The following is a 23,598-nucleotide window of genomic DNA, read 5'->3' as shown; positions in this document are numbered from 1 at the left end:
TTTTTTGTCTGCTCTACAAAAGTTGTGTAAAAACTCTCTCACTTACTTTGGAGATTCTGGGGTCAAAGGTAGTGGCAAGATGGTTGGTTTGGCTGCAGAACACAAAGGAGCATGGGTAATTAATTTACTAGTGTACACGGTACCCAATATATTTCAGGTCCACATCTACAACTAAATCTTAGATTCAATCAGTGACAGTAATGAAGTTGCAAAACCCTACACTGAAAGGCTAGTTGGCCCATGTTGGACTAAAACAAGTGTCAGATTAACATGACCCCTTTGTTTGGTTTGTTTTAAAATTTGACTGCATACTTTGTGAGGCAGGATGGAGAGATGGCATGTGTTCAGATTCCCAGCCCATCATAAAAGCCCCCCCCCCACACACATTGCAACAGTAAGGATGAATGGACAACTCTTTAAAATAATAAACAGTGAAATGAAAAAGAATAGCACAAATGGTAAAAATTAGAAGATATTTAGCATGCAATTGAAACCAAAGCAGAGAAAGAAAGAAGAGTCAAGGAAGCTTATGCAGTTGCCTGAGGCTGCGACCGTCTCCAACTGCAACTAGGGAGTATCTCTCAGTTAGATAGCTATATTATGGCAGCGACAGAAAAAAGCTTTTCAGCACAGATCAGAGTTTGATATTGACTGACTCCGTGGTTCAGAGTGTCGGCTTCTCCCATCTCCCATTTATAATTAATCTACGGACAAAGTTTGTGCCAATTGATTTGAAAGGTGCGGCTGGTCGCATGTGTTTGTTCTCCCAAGTAAATGTTAGGTTTGTGTTAGCTCTAGGGTTAGTGCGTGGTCAAACTGAGAAACGGTTAAAGGAGGAGAGGCGAAGGAAAGAGGGCGGGGATGCAGCAAAGATTACCTAACATTGGTGGGACTTGGTCATCGGGGTGCCTGCAGGGTGCCTGTATATTTGGGCGCTGTGAGATGAAGGGGGTGTGGTCTGGAACTAAAGAGTCTGGGAACAAGGGGCTTGGCAGGCCCTGTGAGAGTGACATGGGGCTGCCTATGACATCATCAAAAATATCCTCCCCAGCTTGGCCCAACAGATCATGCAAACTCTCACTTCCTGTCACCTGTTCTGGTACGCTTAGCCAACAGTTCTCTAAGTCTAATTTAAGCTCTGCTAAACACTCAAGATCGCTCGGGTCGGCCATGCTAAATGTTCGATCATGTGTCTTTTTATGATGCTCGTGACTATCTTGCTCTAAGCCTTCACTGCTCTCTTGGACTCTAGGATCTGTGTCAGGTAGGGCTTGCTTTTTATTTTTTTGGGGGGCACTGGGCATCTGCAGGTGAGCCCTGTAACGGGCCGGCCTGGGTCTGGAGGTGAGCAGCTCACTGAGCATGGGGTGCTCTAGTGCTTGCCTCCGTTTCCTAATGGTCACAGTGATGCGCCTATTAGTACGGCCAGCCACAGCCAAACCGCCCGCCTCGAGGCAATGACCACATCTGCCTGCGTGACCCATCTCTCTAGGCGGCTGAGAGTAAGAGTGCATGTACCTAATAAAGCGGGCGGCGGCCGAGCTGCCTGGGTCAGCACCTGGCTGGAGGCCTGGCGGCTTTCCCTCTTCGCCGGAGAATGCATGGCCGCAGCCGCATCCGCGGGACAGCGCAACCGGGGCGGATTGCTCCCCGGGTGAACACCGCCTCCACTTCCCTTCCCCCTCACCAGCCACACTACACGCGCCGGCTCCCTGGCTCTCACCTCGCTGGGCCTGCACTGCCAGTTGCTGCTGTGAAGACAAGGAGGCAGAAGACGTCTTCTTTTTGGAGACAGTTGAGGAGGAGCAGGACGACAGTGAGGAGAAAGAGGAGGTGGACGAGGAAGATGGAGATGAGGAGGATGAGCAGGATGAGATGCAAGCTCCTCCCCTGTCCTTTCCGCAGCCTGCCCAGGTGCTTTTGGGTTCCCTGGCTTTGATCTGGAAGGCCTCGTCGCTTGAGGTGAGGTACTTGAGTAGCTCAGTGCAAGGTCGTCTCACGGACCGGTTGGGACAGGCCCCTCGTGGTCTGCTGTTCCAGGGATTTTCTGTCTGAAAAACAGGAGTCAGAAAGACAGAGGTACAGAATAAGCGTGGGATGTAATAGGAGACAACGGTAACACGGGCGGATTAGAACAAGGGGTTAGCGCAGAGGTGATTTTGCCTCCCAGAAGGCAATGCGAGCGTGCTTTGCCCATCATCTTAATTACGAGGTCTTGGGTTTGCTCCAAGAAGATCTGCAAGCAGGCAGCATGCGGGGACAGTGCCGTCCTCTGGGACACAGCCATGTGCAGAGCTCCAGAAACAGAGGAGTCAAAGTCATTATGGAAAATTAACTCCTCAAAGAGAGTTGCGTGCATTGTTTATGCGAAGAAAGACGTTCGCCTCAAATAACTGCTAGGTTATTCTCAATATATAAATTGGCCTGTGGTAATGAATCGTCATATCTGTGACGAGGAGACCAACATTGCTAATTCTATCAAGACACTTCCGTGCCTCCTCTTTTCATGGAAATGAGATGGGGCTATCCAGAAGTCCTGAACATCATTAAGGGTAATGCAACTTTAGATGAGACATCCACAACACTTCCGTCTCATACGCAACTTAATCAAGCTCTAGTTCCCCTGAGTGAACAGACAATTTGGATAATTTATCAGAAAGGAAAAATTACATCGAACTAGCAGATGAGCTCGCACACCAGGCCTTTGATGCGAGGAGTGCAGCGAGCACCTACCTTGGCAACAGCAGGTGTTGGTCTGATCCGTTGGTTGCTGGCTGCATGGTTCTGTGCCTTGCCACCTGGGTATTGATTATAGCTGAGCTGGGAGTTAGCAGGCGCCAGGAGAAGCTTCTTCAGCTACAGAGCAAAGAAACAGATCACAGAGATTACAACGTTGAATTTAAAATAACATGCAATCAACAATTGGTGAAGGAAGAAGAAAGCACATGTTTGCACAATTTGCATGCAAATATTTGGTCTATTGAAAGCCTTTGCTTTTTTACATTTATTGGTTACTGGAAATGCAGCATTGAAAAACTAATTATACCTTGTGCATGTTTGCATAATTTGAAAACAAACATTTTAACCTTTGATTAATACATTGGCATTTAACACCTCGACAGTAAATATACTACAGTATTAAATAAAATATGTGCCTGTGTATGTATGCTACACTCCCAAATGTTTGCTTTAGTAAGCAATGCATTAATCAAGGCACTATGTGCACAAACAGTCAGATAAACAATACTGTGCAAAAGTCTTGGTGTCTGGTTTCACAGACAAGGCTTAGCTAAAGCCAGGACTAGGCCTTAGTTAAATTAGTCTGTTAAGCACTGGCACATTTTTATTTTTGTTTTATAGATTAAAAACCAAAACCTTTTCAAGTAGCCAATTAGACTTTGATCCACCTAAAACATGACAATGATCATAAAACATTTTTGAGGGGTTGCTATAGACAGCAGAAATGAATAATCTTATTTGATTAATTAAATCATTTTTGCATAGGTTTTGTACTGTAGCTTCATCTTAACAGTGCTATGCGTGTTCAGTTGCAGTAATGTACAATGCAATTAACACCTCAGGAACACTGATCTACTTAGATTTGCTTTTTAAACTGAGCAGCGTGGCCATGTTCGGCACACAGACATCAACACAAGGCTGCCAAACCCGCTGTCTGGCAAGTCAGTACCCATTTTTGGTCACAGGCCTGCATCGTCTCCTTATCTGGTGTAAGTGAGGACCAGACAGACGCAGTGAAGGAAAGCAAAACAGCGTGGGACTGAGAAAGTGAGAGGGCTATGCTTCATGGCGAAAAAGGATTGGCCACAGAAGGAGGGTCTCTTACCAGGGAGGGCTCCTCTGGCTCCGGCGTACGTGGCGAGCCGTCGGGGGTGGAAGGACAGCTCTGATCACTGGCATTGGTCACGTCCCCATCTGCCAGGGCCTCAAACGAAGGCAACCCGTCCTCATCCACCGGGATGCTGTCCAGGGTTTCTGTGAGCACCGCCAGCAAGTTGGCCTCATTTTCTTCATCTATCTTCTTAGGGGCGAAAAGAAAAGAAGAGTGGAAGAAAATAGAACAGTTTAGTTCAGAGAAGTCGATTTTGTTTGTCTTTACTCCGCGGTCTGCTGGAGAGCAGTGCGTTCGTAATTGTTAATAGAAGAGGGATTTTTTTGCCTCATGCACTTTTTACGCAAATCTCTTTCAACTACAAATTGCCTAGGCCACATGAATCAGCAAGCGTCAGTCATACATTAAACATGCAGCTTACTGGACCAAAATAATATCTGCCCAAAGAAACCCATTAACAGAGCTGACACGCAGCAGCTACCCAGGGAAGCGAAGTGAAAGACGGACCGAAAATAAGAGGGAAATTAAGTTCCACCAATCATCCCTGCCGTCTCATGTGGCAAATCAACAATCCACAGACGGGTCAATGACATTACAATGTATTACATTACTCACAAATACATTAAAAATGATTCATGGAGTGAGCAGAAAAGAATATTTAAGCACTTTTTATTGAATGCTGACACTACTTTGAAACATAAATGGCACGTGTACTTGGACATCCTGTCAAATGATGCTATGCAATATTTTTTTGTTAAGATTGTGATAAGAGAATCAAATGCATTTTTTTTTACTAAACTTTAAGTCTTTGATATAATAAATCTCTGTTGCTGGGACTGCTTGTTCTGCAGAAGGCAGTGCAGGAGTGTCAGTATCCATGGTGAGGTGACTGTGGAAAAGTAGCAGGTACTTGAAGTTCCAGCATCAAAACCCACGGGACTTAGCAATTGAAAAGATAAACACCAAAATTGCTGGGGGACGTGGCGTATGCAGGCCAACAAGAACAAATCCTTTTATGCACACCATTGGATTAGTATCGCTTGCTGATAGCGCTCGGGCGCTAGCACAGTGGCTTCAGGGGGACCATCCTTTTTAGATAGAAGTGTTCTGCTGCTTAGCCTGCAGTCCCCTTGTGCAGTGATCACCCTATTTGATCCCGTTTCTATTAATAGTGTCCCGCGATTATACACCAGCATGTCTCTATACCATGGGAGCTGCTTTTGAGACATCAAAACAAGGCCATTTTACTTATTCCTCTCCATTTAATAGATTGAAGCGCTGATAGTTCTAGCATTTGATTATCCACTGACAGGGAGGAAAATGTGTAAGTCCGGCTTCATTGAGCACATAATGTCCTCCTTGGGACATGTTTCCTAATTCTTAATAACGGCACATATTTCCAAGAGATAACCGAATATTCACCGGGGTACCCAGGTTGTGACGACATAAAAGGCAGCCCGTGACTTGACCTCTTGTTTAATAATTGGCTAACGGTGTCCTTTCCATAAGCTATAATTCTCCTGTCTCTCTGCGATTTGATTTTAAAACATCCCAGTCAGCCACTGACGAAAAGGGCAATAACAATAAGCGTTTCCTTCAAGCTAATTATAATCCTGGTTATTTAGGGTCGCTGCTTTAATAGGCGCTCATTTTTTGAAATACACGGTTTGGAGAAAGGCTTTTAATGCAGTTTGGCTTTAACAAACACCACGTGCCCAAATAAGGGCGGGTGGCTTACTAAAATCACATGTGGATCGGATCAAACACAAAATGACTGGTTCCAGGGTTTAAAGAGCAATCAATAACATGAAATTCGGCCAAAAACATCCTGTTACAAAATCTGTAATCTCTCCATTCTGCAAAACAGACTTTATAACCTTTGTCCACCATCCAGACACATAATTCAAAGTGTAACCAACACTTGAAAAGTACATCCAGAGTTGTCAGATTTGCCAGATTCCCCTGGCAACCGTGAGTCCTGCCATCGATTGCCTCTGGCAGCTTTAAAAAGGACTAGGGGCGGATGAAAAATAGATAGAGCCAATTCCCATTCCGCTTAATGGACCCCACCGACTTAAACAGATCTTAACAATCGTTGGCTAATTGTGGGATCACAATATATTAACCTGCCTTAATTCTAAAGGGTGCCATTCATGGCTGTTTTATTCCAAATGCTTCAATTAGCCATAAAACACGCTGGCAAGTGCTTGGTAGTCACACTCCATCTACCACCCCTCCCCTCACCGTGACTTCAGAAGCACGCCAGCGCTCACCAGTCATTCATTATCAGGTGAGCCTTTTTGTTATCAGACAGGCTGTCTTTGAAATTGTCCTTGCTTTAACTCTTTTATTGAGTTCCACCCAAGCCATTGTATTGCCGAGATATAACTTACGCCACTGATAACATGTAGCATGGGCCTTTTCTTTTACTCCTAATTTCATCTCAAAGGCAAACAGGAGCAAAATCTGTCTGATATCATTCGAAGATCTGAATGAATATTCAATACCCCCAAGTAAGGAAAGAATGAGGTTCAGGTTGTTAGCACGTCTGCGGCCCTGCATCTCCACCGTGACGAAGTAGGAAAGCATTGGGGGTAATAAAACCCGCAAAGCCAATTACTAAGAGTGAGTTTTACAACCAAAACCTTACACCATCATACGGCTGACATGACCTGGAATGTGTGGGAAAAGGTTAAAAAATGCATAGATTTGTGCTTTTTTTTCTCTCTTTTCATCTCTTCTTAACACAGATGCATCAGTAACACTTTATAATATGGTATTGCATTTATTAACATTAGAAAATGCATTAGCTAACATAGACTAGCAAATGTTAGGTAATTATTAGTTAATGACTATATAATTGTTCACGTTAGTTCATTTCGATTAAAAACAAATCTATTAGTAAATGCTAAATTAAAATATATTGTCCATGTTAGCTAATGCATGACCTAATGTTTACAAATACAACTTTATTGTAAAGTCTTACGGGTGCATCAAGACTTTGCCTCAGTCTGCATTTAAGAAGATACCATTTCAGTGTGACCAAATGGTCCGAGAAAGTATTCGGTCTGTTCTGTAAACTTATTTGTTGATACTTTGCAAGTTAGGCTCAGCAGAAATGGTCCATTACGAACTTTCTAATGATTGATAAGGGAGTTTGCTAGCTACGGTTGTCTGTGGGTGTTAGCACATTAAATCTGATGAACAAAGAAAAAACACTGAGTGTTAATCTAACGGTGACTTCAACAATTACGCATCAAATAAACATACTGCAATACGAGAGATGTGCATTGCAAAGCATCTTGGGTAAGAAGAGGGAGAGAACGATAGGAAAGACTTTCGAATCTAAACAGTGGTTTGATGCTCCGCAAATAAATGTAAGTGAAGAAATGCAATAACAAATATACAAAAAATCCTCCCATGCCTATTGCAAATCACAGATCATGTTACAATGAAATATATGCCTAACCGTATCATATCACAGTATCCAAAAATGGCGTAGCTCTCATATGTCATACTCAAAAATAGGATTCTGCCAGTGAAATCGCCAGCACTATTTCAAACCTCATTTCCCCTGCAAATGATCCCGCAAGCTGGGCATTGAGGCATGTCTGCTCCAGAGGCAATGATCACAGAGAGAAAAAGATTAACTTTTTATAACCCTCACAAACATTACCACCCCGTGCCTCTGTCTGGACAACACCATCAGATTTTACATAGCAGCGAATGTTGTGACGCTACCAATCAAACTTGATCAATATGCATGACTGCAACAATCAGAATAAATGCAAACTGAAGAAAAACCTTCAGTTTTACAAGTAAGCACCGGGGAGCAGAACAACATCTATTGGCGTCCATTATAAAGTAAAACTACGAATGCAAATCTTGGTGAATGCTTTTAACCAATAACTGACCTTAAACATGTGACTCTACGTGACTGGTTGCTGTGACCCATAAAGGAATTCATGCTTGAAAATAATGTTTTCCACCACACTAATGGACAACATGTCCTTCAAGATCATACTAAATACTTGTAAAACCCCTGAATAAGAAATGTTGTAATAATCTAAATGGATGCACTAAAATAAAGAAGATGATGGAGAAGGAAAACAAGGGGGGCTAGCATACTGCTTTACCCAGGGTGCAACAGATGGTCCACACAGCCCTGCTCCTAATGCAATTAGAATAAACTTAGTTTTCGAAGCTCAGACTTATTTTAGAAACTCGCCCAATAATGCTGACGCTGTCTGCGAGGGTGCTCGGACTCTTAAAGCATTAGAATACAAAAAATAAGGTAATAAACGAAAAAAGTGCATGCAAACAGACCCTCGCTCAAATGAGAAGTAGCAATGCTACAGACGTATAAACATAAACAGAATAACAGCTGATATCAAAAGTAATTAAATGATTTATTTTTGGATGACCTATCCCTTTAATGAACTACATATTGGTCTACACATGTCTGCTTGTGCACCTGTGCGTAAAGCCCCTTTCTCTTGTTAAAAGTGCTTTGTTACCCTCTAGGTCCCCTCTGACCTTTTGGATGTTGGCAGACTCGTGAGCAGCACAAAGGCAGGGCAGCCCGTCATTTTTCACCCTAATATCAGCAGTGGGGCTCATCAGCAGCAGCACTGCAGCGAGAACACAGAGGTGCAGTCAAAGTGCCCAACAAAAGAGACGGATGCTCTCCAAAATAAAGCATATTTGGTAAACTGCGCAGGGCGGACCTCCTGTCCTGAATGCATCAGTGTGCAACTAGAGGGCAAAAACACTTATGGGTTGCATTTGCACACGCTTTATCATGAACACCTGGTTCTCGTGTAAGAGTCTTCGTGAAACGAGTGTGGTTGCAGAGCGATATCAAAAAAGTATGGTAATTGAAAGCACCGAATGTGTGGGGAAACGCAGTCAATTTGATTCGGTTGCAAAAGGTCACGCTATTCAATTTTCACTGGGTGCTGAGTACAGTAGCCGGCAAAACACCTGAAAGCAAATGATCTTATCAGAGCCCACTGCATCGCTCTCATCTCACTGGATAAAAGCTATTTGCTGATTACTAAATAAATGCATTATCTTTTACCTTGACTCCCATGTTTTGCCCACTCCAGGATGTTGAGACCTGTACAAGACCTTGACTTACGAGAAGATATTATCATTTTTTTATTTGTGCCTCTATACCTTTTATATGTATACCTCTAATGTGCCCTTAAATACAGGCACCAGACCATAAGAAACAAGAATATGAGATGTCTTTAAAGTGCAGCAACTATAAAATAAAAATAATCTGCTTAAAAAAGTACAAGTGATAATTGATTCACCTAGCACTGCTGTACACACCGTGTTTTATTAGTAGGGCTTGCAACTAACGATTATTTTCATAATCGATTAATCAGGCGATTTTTTTTTTGCCCTCGATTAATCGAAGCAGTAGATTAATTAAAGCAGTAGTTCACTGACAAGCTGGGCCATATCGCATACATATAGCAGGCGATACGTCCGTGATAATTAATGCGAAATTGCCCCGATTGTCAGTGAACTACGGCTTTGTGTAGTAAATGCCTCACAATCTGAAAGCAGATGATGGCGATTTATTTCTAATCAAGGAACTGGCTTTACTGACGAGATGCGCAATGACAATCCCATGTAAATTATCGGCCATCCCTAGAGGTTATGCATCTGGACAGAACTTCCGGTTTCTGTTTGTTCAATGTTCCGACTAGTGGCTAAACTGAACTCTGGAACAATACCTTGTCGAAAATAACTAATGTTTTGGTTTCCTAAAGATGATGGTAGACGGCGTTTATGCATCACTCGTCAATTAAAAGAAAAAGCTTCTCGGCCAATGATGAGTTTTACTGGCAATCCATATTTCTGGTATTATCCACCAGGTGGCACTCTAGCCCAACTTATAAAACCCGGAAGTATTCCCTTCGTGCAGACAGATCAAACTCTGTATGTTTTAAACATCACTATGAATCTGATCTGTATCAATAGTCAAATAAAGGTAGAATTTATTCACGAATTTCCGCGTGAATGTCTCGAATTACTAGAAATTCATGCGCGAATGAAGCGAGTAAACTCAAATGTTCAAGCATCCAACTATGCGTGAATAGCGCGTTTTTGCCGCCTCTGGTGTAAATGCAGCATTATAATTGCACAGTTGGTGCTGTATGAAGCGAATGCGCGCTGTCTGACGATGGTGCGGGAGCATGTGATGCCACAGACCAACTAATCGATAATGCAATTCGTTGACAATGAATTTTGTAATCGATTATTATCGATTTTATGAATTAGTTGTTGCAGCACTATTTATTAGTATTTGTCTTTCGGTAGCTCGACTGGTACAGCATTGCATGAAAAGGGCAAGGGTTCGATTTGCAGGGAACATAAATACTGATAAAAATGCATAACCTGAATGCACTGTAAGTCGCATTGGATAAAAGCGTCTGTATAAATGTTTTGGACGTATATGGATAACTGGACACCAGAAGAAAGCGACTATCGGAAAATCATGTATTAGGTTTATCTCCTCCATAGTCAGCTTATTAGCTATTGCAGAATTTTGGCATTTCGTTTTTTGTTTCTAATGTACCCCTTCAATAAAATCATATACGGAGTGATGTCCCTAAGCGATGAAACACTTTGTACCCTGCAGTGCATAAGCTCTTCCAGTATTCCTGGAATCCAGCCCCTCCCTGCCATGGTGAAGTATTAAATAATCCAGGCAACGCCTGTACGGGGTTCACTTTCTCTCTCTCTCAGCCCGAGAGTTGAGCCAGACGTTTAGGGCTTATTGGCTTAGCGTTTCCGGCCAGGTTAGGAAGAGACAGGCCCTGGAATGCTCTTAAAAGAGATTACAGTCACAAACTAAAAATAGCCCACAATGCCAATACAAAATGTGAATATGATTCTACAGGGTGTTTGTTTGGACGAATTTTGCAGATTGCATTTGCATGTCTACCACAAACATGGAATGCAATTTAATTATTATCACCATTATGCCAGCCAATGGTAAATCTTTGGCTAGTACTAGTTGTGCTGTTGATGTAGTATATTTATTTTGAGACCAAGACAAACCTGGCATGCGATCAGCTGAAAAGAGCAACTTCCAACATGAGCTGTCTAAGCCAGACTCATAAAACAAGATTTAAAGGGCTGGCCACTATGTCCAAGGAAAACCCCGTCTGTGCCCGCCTGCAAACATGAAAAAGCCTTGTGTGGTATGACTGTCAGATGACACTTAACTCCACAGAACTGGCAGAACACCGTGTGTCTTCGAGCAAAGGAAACAAACCATGTTGAAGCAGCGCAAGCATGTGCAAACAAGAAAACGCACCGCAGAGATGTGTTAAGATCAAAGCTTAAGGTAATGCATACTGCTGGCTTGCAGGAATAAGATAAGATTTGTAAATTATTAAGAACATGACAACCCTTGACAAGACTGTGGCACCGTGATGGTGTGGGAACATTAACAGTAAATGATTATTCCTATTACACACAGTGCACGGAAAATAGTTTATTTTGGTCAGCTGCATCATTTAAATATTTTTGTACGACCTCTGCCCTAGATATAATGATAGTTACTATACGCTAACCATATCCTAAACCTTAGCCTCTGAGCATACAGTAATTAATATAAAACATTATGGCTGATTTATAATATATTAGTGTTACTATAAATATAGCCAATTTTTGCGCACACACACATTCTTCCTGGGTATCCCTCCTCCCTTATTGCCCCTTCTCCTGAGTCCTGAGTAGTGTGTTTGGGGTGTTAAATTGGATCTAGGATGAGCATCAGGTGGTTAAGATTGAAGATCAGCTAAGGCTTCACGCCCCTGAACAAAGACCTAAATTCTCACTCACAACCGGCACTGTTGCAAACACACACAGGATCGAAACAAAGCACCGGTATGACAGAATAAAAGATCGACATATAGACAGCATAGACAGGAGTAAACAAGTGTGAGAAAGACCCAGAAAGGAAGAAAAGCAAGGAAGCAAAGCAAGCAGCAGTAGATGTTAACTTGTGCTTCTGCAAACATGCCCCGCGGGGACTATTTTCCACTTGCAGGAGATGTTACCCTCCCTCTCTTCTGTCCCTCATCCTCACGCTCTCCTGCTTCTATCCTTACCTTCATTACAAAGTGACTATGAGCGAATATATTCACTGAAATTCAGGTTTCTCTATGGCTGGCTGGCAAGCTTCACGGCCAGAATACTTCATTGGCATCGAGAGAACACATTTTCTTTATGATGAAAACAACCATAACATAATTACATTAGTGGAATTCATTTAGAGGCACTGCTATGCCAGGTAGCATTTATATTCCTACATCCAAATATACCTGCTACTATAAAATCTTATATCATGTTGTTAGTGACTTCATATAAATGAAAATTCAACTAATTCAAGCGTATACACTCTCAGAAATAAAGGTACAAACACTGTCACTGGGACAGTACCCTCAAGAGGGTCGCACACCGGATGCACAGCTCTGCGCTGCTTTAAAAAAATAGAACACATTGTTTTCTATGAGTATACGCAAACCGGCTCCGACAGGTGGCGCCTGTCCGCGCCACCCAGCTACGACTCAGGAACCTGGGCAAATCCCCGTTGCGCCACAGAGTGCCACTCTCATAGTTTAACATTAAATAACATCATATTTGTCCCAAATCAATAACATTGACTGGTAACATGTATTTTGCATTTTGAAGTAGAAGCTATCTGACGAAGCTCGCGCTATTTAATGTGCACTTCTGGTTTACGATACCTCGGAGTTGTCCTAGACGCGACTCGAACGGTGTGTGATCCCCTTAAAAAAACGTACTAATATGTACCATTTGGGTTCAAATATGTCAACTTTGGTACCTTTGAGGTACTAATATGCACTCTTTAGGTTCAAAGGTACCTCTTTAGGTCAAACTTTTTGAAAGGGTACCGCCCCCGTGACAACTTTTGTACCTTTATTTCGGAGAGTGTATATGCTGTATCTTGTAGACTGAAAGCCCCTAATGCTGTTTGTACTCAAAAAGTCAAGCAATCATGATTAAAATTTTGCATTTGTTTGTTTAACTTATTAATAAAAAAAAAACATTCAAGTGCAATTAAAGGGCCCATAGCAAACACATTGCTTTGTGTATTTGGTGTAATACCATATTGCTCGGTTTATGGTTGTAGCACCTCTAAGACCCCGCCCTTCTGTAACAATTCGTTTTGTACAAAGCTCATCGTTCTGAGAAAGCGCAATGTGAACTGATCATAGACTGTAAAAAAAGATGGACGATGTGACGTCGCCTCCCTCCATTGTAATGAATTGAAGCCAAAAATGACGACCATGGTCACCACCATGTTGCGTAAAAACGTCAGTTTGGAGCTAAGGCATGCGCAGAAGGAATCGTCCGTGGAGCCAGAGGCGGAGCCGTGGTATCAAACTTCCGCCCAAACGCTCACACGCCCAATTCAATCGTGCCATCAAATTACTAGCTAAAATAAAATGCATCACAAAAAAGAACAATTGCACATATATCAGTGTGATATGAACTACCTGAAAGGACCAAAAACATCTTTCAGAAACTTTTATTGGAAGTATAATTTTTTTTATTTAGAGCAGATTCCCATTCGTTTGAATGGAGAGGGCGGGGTTTATGACTTGTACTGCAGCCAGCCACCAGGGGGCAATCAAAGAGCCAGAGGCTTCAATTTTCAAGACGTATGAGGCGCACCTGGAACCGATTGGCCAGCTATCCAGCGCATTGTGATTGGCCAAATACCTCAATTACGTAAACGGAAACGTGACGCTCCTTACCATGTTTTGAAAGATGAGCTTCCAAAGCAATAGTAAAAGCCAGGAGACACTATCGTCTTTACTACCCTATCAATACGAACCTAAATCTAACACAGAAAACACAAATGGCTAAGCTGATCGATCGACTTTACCAGCGACATGTGCGCAGAACGTATACAGATTGGTAAGGTAAGTATATTAAAACATAAAACCATGTCTGTATTTGTGATCGTAGAAACGACAAACAACAAGCGCTACTCTGCACAAAACTCACGTTTGAATCGTCAGTAGGTTTAAATATGAAAACATCGGCTACTTACAGAAGAGTGTAGTTGTGAAGTTGGAATTGCTCCACTTTTTAGACGAAGCCTTTGTGTACATCCAGCCTTGTAACTCCCCCGTGTTCAGAAAGTATTATCCTCCGTAAAATGTGCAGCACACAATTGAACATTAGGGCTGTACTGTTCTGAAACAATGTTGTAAATAAAACCTAACCCCTGGTTTCTTAATGTTTACTCTATTGGAAGGCCAAACAAAGTAGTTTGCCTTTCGCAGGGGAAAACACAGCATCTACTCGACATGGCGGAAACAACAATTCTACAGCGTGATTGAAAGTTACACCTTCTATCTTTGCATATACATTAGGGCGGTGTTATGCAAATGTTAAAACCAGTATTTTTGCAACTTTACAGATCTTTTATGTGCACAGACGTCTTTTAACACTCTAAAAACAAAGGAAAACATAAAATCGGGACTTATGACTCCTTTAACTTAGAATTATCAGTTCAAAATGCTGTGAGGAATACCCATAAGCCCTTGTGCCTGAAGATTAAATTAAGTTTCTGTGATACATATCGTTATCATGATATAAAATATCAAATAAGTGAAAACAAAACACAAAAATGATATAATAATATTAACTGGATAGTTTTCAACTGTAAATTCAGACTGGATGATCCACATTCAAAGCCCCTATTAAATGCAATTCCTCGCTCTACTAAAAAAGCACTACAATAAAACTATTGTTTTATTCATTCTGAAGCTTTCCAAATAAATTTAGTTGTGTGGTGACTAAACACCATCAACAACAACATAAGACGAACCCTGCAAACGTAGGCCGACAGTTTTAACTGCTTTTGAGTAGGCTGACACCAAAGTACATGCAAACTATCTGTGCTTCAAGAGGCAGGTGTCGAACGAGCGTGTTCATGTGCATGCCTGCTTTATAAGTGTTCACTTGAGGAAATCACATTATACAGCACAATATGATAATATGCTTGGCCCAGCTGAACCGGTGCAGCTAAACCGATGGTGTGTTTTCAAATGTCAGCATAAATTTGCAAATTAAAAATGCCGAGCCATCAGCAGTCACTGTTACCACTGTGTGCCTGTGTCTTCCCGCGTGGATGTGCTTATGGGTGTTTTTTTCTGAGATATGTACATTTGATCCAGGAATGCAACGGAGCGATTTTATCAATCACAGTTCCTTGCGGGTTTCGGCAGGCGGCAATGACTGTTTGATAGATTTACAAATTACTAGACAAGCAAGGAGCGAACGGGACCCTGTTAACATGCATGCGTGTACGCGTACTTGAGCGTGTGTGAGATTTGAGTGATTAATCCGCAGGGGCGTTCGTGCACTTAGACATCCAGTACAAACAAGCACGCACAAACACACACACACAGTCACTTGGGCTCATGGCAAACAGCTGGCAAGGAGGTCAATGTCTGGTCAAAGTTTTAACCGGTCATAAGTAACCGTGCTCACCTTACAAAGCACAGCCAGTGCTTTCACCCAACGACCAAGTTGTAATTCCAAACACTCGCTGGCAGCATAGCTTTGTGTTTGGATATAAACACAAGAACCCACCGCAAAGACCTTATTGGATGACCTAATACAGTACACCGCCTAACGGGCAGCTATTTTGAATAGGTGTCAAGTGCCCCTAAAATAAAAGCATGCGGCAATCGCTTGGAGTCAGGGAGTGTTCCATTCCACACATTGTCCGTACGGCAGAGAGCACAGCGAGAACTCCTGCCGGATTCGGAGCTAAAGGCCATCCAAAAAGTCAGCATGCTATACTTGAGTCACCTGTTTACCACGCTACACGTGCAAGCTCCAATGATAGAGGAATCAAGGCTAAGTTAAGAAGGTGGAAAACTTAGCATCGAGCCTGAAGCTTTGCTTAAGTGTTCTGTAACATGTTTTGGTCACAGCACAGATGGAGATGAGGGCAGAACTGCATTGGACAATTTGATTTATTGATCCGGTTCTAGTTGACTACACATTGTAAATGATTATTCATCAAGTTAATGTAATGCTTAAGTGCAATTGTTTACGCTGTGCTGCTGCTTTGTTCTTCATGTGGCATTCTGCACAGAAAAGCTTATTTTATTTTTTGAAGAATGTGATTGATGTTTTATTAAATCTGACCCAGTCTGTAATAATGTAAAGAACATTCTGCGAAAATATAACCTTTATATCTCTTTAATACTGAGTAAAGCTGCATCAAAGATTGAAATCAATGATTGAAATAAATAGATTATAGATTATGAGACTTTATCCTGGATTTCACAGGCACAAGTAACAAATATCAAGTTTTAAGACATGCGTATCACAATACGTGCTATGCACCTGAAAACAGCAAAAAAAAAACATCCACGTGAAAAAATTTAAAAGTAATTATTACGTCTAGGCAAACACAAAATGCACAAAGAAGGTGTCGCAGACCTTACCTAAAAGAGCAAATCTATTTGACTCAAAACATGGTTAACTGAGTGCTTCTAACCTCCCCAAGGCCCTGTTCCCATGAGAAGGGTTGCCGGTGACAGGCTGACCGGGCTGTCAGGCCCTCTCCTTCAGGGACAGCGCAAACCCAACCTCCAGAGAATCCATTTTAGCCCCCGAGATGGGATTGATAACTAGGAGTGAACGGCGACTGAAAGGCATAAGCCGTCACGTCACACAAAATCTCTAGGCAGCATTTGCCTGCCCGCTGCTATCGCTCATTTTCATCTGCCTGCTGGCTTGCCCCACACGGCCCTGCAATAATGGAACATCGTGTGTGAAATGTCAGAAAAGCGTACGACACGAAATAATGAATCGTGGTGATAAGAAAAGCTTTTACTTTGTATTCCACGCACCTGAATATATATATAAGCATATGCAGACATTTCATTTAGCATTATTTAGTCTGTGCGTCCGTGTGTGGCCTGTTTTCTGCGGCAGAGATCAGATGAGTTGCCACGCCACCCATTAACTATACTGCAGTCAGACAGGTTAAGAAAACATTGCCAGAGGTTCAACTGAGTGTGGGGGAAGGATGAAAAAGTTCTGCCAACTGGCTTTACACAAGAGCTGGCCATTTATTAACCTGTCTTCACTCTGCTCTTGGGCGCTGTACTGACCCACATAGGCCAGTGTGGGAAATGCGTATTAGCACGTCATGTTCCACCTCTCTGATTTAACCACATTGGGTTTAAAGTTCACTCAAAATGAAAATACTATCAACATTTACTCACTTCCATGATATTTACGTGCTTTATTATTTGTGACATGTCAATGTTGATCAAATTTTAATTTTCACTTGTGCAATTTTCACTTCGAATGGAAACAAACCTGCTAGGAACTTTCCTCCACATTTAATTCACATGCACCCACACACACACAGTGTTACTTTTATCCTGTCTCAATCTAAACTGCAGCCCCCCATAAAATCAACTTTAGGGGTCTCAGTCAGTGCCACATGATCTAGGCAAGTGATTCCCACAACCCTATAGGAATGTGGATGAATTCCACACCCTATCTCTCCATGCAACCAAACCCCAAAACATACCCTTGTGACAGACCCTGCACTATATTTCCCAGCACTCAGAGCAATGCAGCATTATCATTTCTCTTCTCTATCTACCCAGATAAGACATAATGAACCAGTCCTGGCCCTGGCTGATTTGTTTTAGCCGCCTCATTTCTTTCTCTATGGACTTTGCTTTCGGTGTCAGTGACGGAGAAGTGCAGATGTAACAGGTTTAAAGTTTTACCTCTTCGTTTTTTTCCACATGACAATACATGGACAAAGTGGTTTATTATGAGGGCCCACAACACTGCGCATTTTTATACATCTTCCTTATTTAACGCATCTGACTGAAATAATCAGCTTTTTAGCAGAGATCCATGAAGTGAACTGCATGTTTCAGATATTGGAGAAATGTGCACCCCAGGATGGGTGTTGAGAACCACTGCTATAAAATAGGATGAGAATTCATTCAGATTACTCACAAACCACCAACTACTTACAAAACAAAGCTGAATAGTCAAATAATGTTTGTAACTAGTAGTCTTCGCTTTTATAATTACTGAATTCATGTATATCAGAAGGAATCTACTGTATATATACAAAAAAAAAATTATATGGGTTCTGAGGATATATCAAAACCACAAATCTTAAGCAAGGGACAAAGGTTGGGTGCTTATCATAATAACTCACTGAATGTTCATTTCTCCGTTCCAGATGTGTAAAGCATCATCCATAAACTAATAAACAGCAAGCTGAGCTTTTGAAGAATTTCACACACTCACAAGAAATAAAACATTAAACTTCATATCTAAGTTCACAGAAGACAATCAGATAAAAAACAGCAAAAACATCATGAGCAACTTTACCTCAAAGAAGTTTGATGCTTCATTGCCATACTGACTGGAAATGATTTCTGATTGGTCGCTGTACCACTTGAGTCCGCCCAGAAAGCTATCTGCATCGAGGTCACTGACATCCAGCTCAGAAAGGTCCAGCTCAGGCAGGTCAGGGCAAAGGGGTTGGTCTTCACCAACCAAGGCAGCACACTGGAAGAAAAAAAGAGATGGTTGAGTGTACGTTTGTCAAGCGGTTATACGTCTTCAGTTAGAGTTTATGTGAAAGCATGAGTGTTCACTTTCCATTTGAGCAAATTAGAGATTTTAAGTTAATGATTATAACAAAGTGTTCGGGTGAGATCAATAGAGCAGTCTTGTGTACAGCACTGCGTGTAGGGAGAGCATTAATCCTTCGGAGAACATCCTTTGTGAGGAAAAAAAATCAATGTATATATGTCATATTTACACGTATGGAAAGATGGCAGGAAGTGTTTCAAAATACTTTGATGATTGATGAAGAGACAACATAGACAAATTGCAGGATTAAATTAACATTAAATTGGATACAATGCGGCAACGGGGGCAGTCTGACATTTAAGAAAACAGCATGAGACAGAGCTGTTGGCAAAGCTTTTCTTGTACACATCATATGAAGGTACACACCTGCGAATATTGCTCAGGTGTTAAATACGAGATAAAATATGGAGAATACGAAACATTAAATCTCCCTAAAATGTGCAAAAACTAAAAAAGTAATTTACACACAATATTTAAAGTTTAAAATTCTGACATTATTTACTCACCCTTAAGTTATTACAAACCTGTATACATTTATTTGGCCTGCTGGACACAAAGGAAGATATTTGTAGACCCCCAGAGCAGGAAACAGAAGCACCATTGACTTCCATAGTAGGGAAGAATTTTATGGAAGTCAATGGTGCTCAAAAACATATATCTTCCTTTGTGTTTTGCTGAAAATTTTTTATACAGGTTTGTAACAACTTTAGAGTGAGAAAATGATGACAAAATTGCAACTTTCCCGTTAATGAATTGACCAGGCACCATTCACCATCTCTTAAAGAAGACATTTCCATGTTTAAGTGTTATAATTGGGTCCCCAGTGCTTTAATAAACCTAGAAAATGTGAAAAAGAACCACCCAGTAACTTAGTTTTGGAAAACCATTCTCTGCAACCATATCCAACGCCAACTCACAAGAATTTGTATATATACTAGTCAACATTTGAAGTGGATCAAAAACTTTCATCCAAGTTCCTAAGACAAGAACGGATATTGGGTATTGGTTTTAAGGCAACTTTTAGGAAAGGTTTTGATCCACTTCAAATGTTGACTAGTGTATTTTAAGAGTTGGCTAATTCGTATTAATTCATACTACCATTCGTAAGTTTTTGTACGATTTGCCCCTGTAACATTGGGGTTAGGTGCGGGTTAAGGGTTTGGTTGCATGCTTGTTTTTGCACGGTTAACTTCATGAATTCATACGAATAAGCCAACTCGTAAAATCTATACAAATTCTTGTGAGATCAGGCTGGAAAAAATAGGTAATTGATATTTGGCTCCCCTTGTTATGTCAAATGGGAACAACACCGTCACTTAATTTGCATTATCCAACCACAGCACTGCTATTTAGTGCAGAGATCAACTTATTTGCATTTAAAAGGACCCAAAAACGGCACATTAATGTTATCACACCTACAAAGTAGCAATTTTAACATGTTATAATAAATGATCTATATGGTATTTTGAGCTAGAATTTCACATATGTACTCTGGGGACACCAAAGATTTATTTGACATCTTTCAAAAAAAAGTATTGTGAAATGTCCCCTTTAAAACTCTCAAATATTTATTTACACTAACATGTTATCAGACATCAATCAAAACCCACTAGATAAAAACCCAAAAGACACAAAACTAGTAAATAAAAGTAACATTGTAAGTAACTCAGATGTGAATCTTGTATCAGCTGTTTAAAGAAAACGGAGAATAATAAAGCAGAAAACACACAATTCTTTGATTGGTTGCCGAAATGGGCGGGGCGTCGTGGGGAAGAACGCGACAGCCACACCTGATCGGCTGGAACATTCACACTGTACTGTCAATCAGTGGTTATTGTACGCAATAGAGACAAACAAGAGTAAGCTGAAATAAATCTTCAGCAGTGCATTGTTCGCACAGGTGTATAGAGTTTTGACAGACGGCGGAGGGTGCTGTAGAGTGGTGTTCGTGTTTTAAAAACAATACAAATATATTTGCATAATACTATCGAAATTGATTGCTCTCTGATACTGCTCCTCAAATTGCAATACTCTGCTCTCAGACATACACTGTCTTTAGTAACTTCTGCATTAAACCCAGTGCGGTTTTGAGCATGCATGGCCACTGTTTAAAGAAATAAATATGATTCAGCAGGGCATCGTACATGTCACATTTCATTATGTCTGTTATTGTATCTTTACTTATTAGTACAAAAACCTATCGGTCGACTGTGGCAGATGTAACCGCCGAGCAAGCTGTGTAAACCGGTCACAACCAAAGGTAATAAAGCGGATCAGATCAAATGAAATGCATCGGCGTCTACGTAGTTTATGTCAATGTATCCTTTTCTCTCCCATCTCAAAATACAGACAGGTTTTATAACACGCACATATTATGATTAAAATTAGAACCGAGCAATTTGCTGATGTTTAGATGCATTTAGGCTTTTAAATATTTAACATGTTAAAATGTATAACAATAGCGCACATACATAGCTTGCAACCCCGACAGGTGCGTAGAAAGAAGCGACATTTCTGAGAATAATTAAAAGTAGAAAAGTATTAACTACCAAGCATGAAGACGTTGTTTATGAATAACTTATGATAAGCATGTAAAATAAAATAACCAGTAAATGTAGCCTACTCAAAAACGAGACAGCAAGAGAGAGAATAGATAGATAGATAGATAGATAGATAGATAGATAGATAGATAGATAGATAGATAGATAGATAGATAGATAGATAGATAGATAGATAGATAGATAGATAGATGCTGACAGTGTATACCTGTATATAGTCACATGAAAGAGCGGCGCTATAATCACGAGTGTAATCTTACCTTACACTGAACGCCAAATACCACAAACATGTTTTACGCTAACTTTCGGATGAGGCAACACTCAAAACGATTCATGTCATGCAAAGCTGTTTTAAAACTATCGTGTGCCAGCCATTTGCGTGCATTTTATAACGTCCCGTTAAGCTCCTTGGAAAGAGGGCTTGGTAAATAGATGGTAACTGAGTTTGACATCAACCTTTATCCCCTGAAACCTGCTTAACTGTGTTTTCTCCCGTGATGAGATGCTGCGTAAACTGTTTCCTCAGACTCACGAAAAATCCAGCAAGCGCTCGTCATGCATAACGTGCACGAGCCCTCCGTAGACTGTATCTAATAAAAAAGTTTCGATGTACAATACCTGACGCGAGAGCATATTAGTAATTCCAGCACATCGGTAGTGGGACTAGTGCTCGTACTGGTGCTGATACCTGTCTCATCATCACCTGCGTTACAGCGAGCGAGCGCACTCCATCCACCGGCATGTCAACACATTTTTCCCACGACAAGTGTTCAACTCCGACACAGCTTGCGAAAAGCACGCGCTAAAAACAGACAAACCATTGCATACATCATTTGTGCCCGAATATCAGACTTTCTCGTGATATTCCCGTGCATTCCGAGCTCCCGTATATCATCCGCGCAGGTTATGGGATCGGGCGACTTCGCGTAACGGTAACTACGAGCGAAACCAGTCTCGGACCTTCTTGGGCGCTCCGTCTCCCCGCAAAAATAATGAGATCCAGCCCTGGAAAACAAGTTGCACATCAGTTCTCACCTCTAGTTCTCTCCACACCGAATCCTGATTACACCTGTCCCACGCCATCCAGCCCGGTATACGAAAAAATTAAAATCACGGGCAAATGACAAAATCCACTCGCTCCAGAACGCGCTCATACAGGGTAGCGCCCCTCACTGACAATGAACCGAGGGCACCTGTCTTACAACTGCTTTCCATCACATGACAAAGCTATTAAAAGTAGGCAGGGGAGTGACTCCCCTTTGCTGTTACTCGCCAATGACGTGCCGTAAAGAGGGCGGGGCACGCGCATAGTAAATCTTTCCCAACTATAAAACCGCTCGCTCCTCTCTACATGCCTCGACTGACACAATGTAAATAGCGCAGTCTGGGTGCGAGGTAAGAATTAAAGACTAACGCATAAACCAAAAGCTGTTTCGCCTACATAACAGTACTCTGCAACACAGGTCTGTAAAGTTTAAATAATGGTGGGAATTATTTGCAAAACTGACTTTTTACCCATCCATCACATATGCCAGCATTGTCTTCCTTCACAGCTTTTCCATTCGCCGTATCAAATGTAATTATATTTGCGGTGCTTAAGAAAAGCTTTTAATCCTAATGACTTTCGTTCACCGGAGTAAACAATCGCCAGAGGCGTCTTTACTAAACAAATCTGCGGCGGCGTCCCTTATCATCAAACATCGCGAAAGGAAAATAATGTAAAGAAAAATTAGATGCGATACACGAGCTGGTTATTTGAGAACACGGTCGATATTTTGTGAAGACTGCGATGGTTCACAGCATACTTTCAATCTATACAGCTCCTAGGCATTTACTTTACTCGAATGCTCACATTTCACATGCAGGGTGGTGAGGGGGAGGTGTGTTGAAACACTACAGTAGGCTGCGTGCTGTGTCTATGTGTGAGTGTAGGCTATACGCTAGTACTGAGTGACTGACTGACTACATTTCGAGTTGCTGCTTTACATTTGCGCCCGCGTCTTCCTTAGCATATGGGCTACTTTTACGCTTCTGTACAAGGGGACATATTGCAACGTGACGGACTTAGCTGCTAAACTAAGTCATAACAGCTATAACGGTAGAGATAACGTGTAAATACACTCACGGCGGATTTTCTCCCTCACACAAACGCCAGGAAGCAGCAGGTGATGATCCAGGGCCAGATAACCCCTCACAAGCGCACACGGAGGAAGTACTTGACATAATTGTTCAAATGTTACGTCTAAAATAATAGATAAATCCAAAAAGGTATATACTGGAGTATTTACTTAAAAATGCGCATTTTTTTTATTCGTCTCACATCCCTAAGTTTGGGCACTGGTAAGTGTGAAGATCTGGATCACGACACTTTGCGATATGGATGCTACATTAACGTCGTTTTTTTTTTTTTTTTTTGCGTTACATCAATTGTTTGAATTACATTATGAAAATACTTTTTATGCAGCAGAGTCT

General features: G+C 41.5%; 1 protein-coding gene across 6 annotated transcripts in view; it reads right to left on the bottom strand.

The window, feature by feature from the left end:
* Positions 1-22,335, bottom strand: part of ppargc1a (peroxisome proliferator-activated receptor gamma, coactivator 1 alpha) — a 41,605-nt gene extending 19,270 nt beyond the window's left edge. Inside the window, exons 1-6 of one of the 6 annotated variants that reach the window (XM_065288923.2) lie at positions 22,162-22,335; positions 18,302-18,481; positions 3,845-4,039; positions 2,734-2,856; positions 878-2,051; positions 47-92 (exon numbers count right to left, since the gene is read on the bottom strand). In XM_065288923.2, coding sequence (XP_065144995.1) covers positions 47-92; positions 878-2,051; positions 2,734-2,856; positions 3,845-4,039; positions 18,302-18,481; positions 22,162-22,209 — 1,766 coding nt within the window. In that variant the 5' untranslated portion in view covers positions 22,210-22,335. The remainder of the gene's footprint in view (positions 1-46; positions 93-877; positions 2,052-2,733; positions 2,857-3,844; positions 4,040-18,301; positions 18,482-22,161) is intronic. The other 5 variants (XM_073812985.1, XM_065288925.2, XM_073812983.1 and 2 more) reach the window with 5 other exon arrangements.
* Positions 22,336-23,598: the final 1,263 nt, after the last annotated feature.

Source organism: Paramisgurnus dabryanus, chromosome 2, assembly GCF_030506205.2.
Source record: "Paramisgurnus dabryanus chromosome 2, PD_genome_1.1, whole genome shotgun sequence".
Taxonomy (NCBI): domain Eukaryota; kingdom Metazoa; phylum Chordata; class Actinopteri; order Cypriniformes; family Cobitidae; genus Paramisgurnus; species Paramisgurnus dabryanus.
The sequence above is the reverse complement of the archived record's forward strand: the minus strand, read 5'-3'. Positions and strand labels throughout refer to the sequence as shown.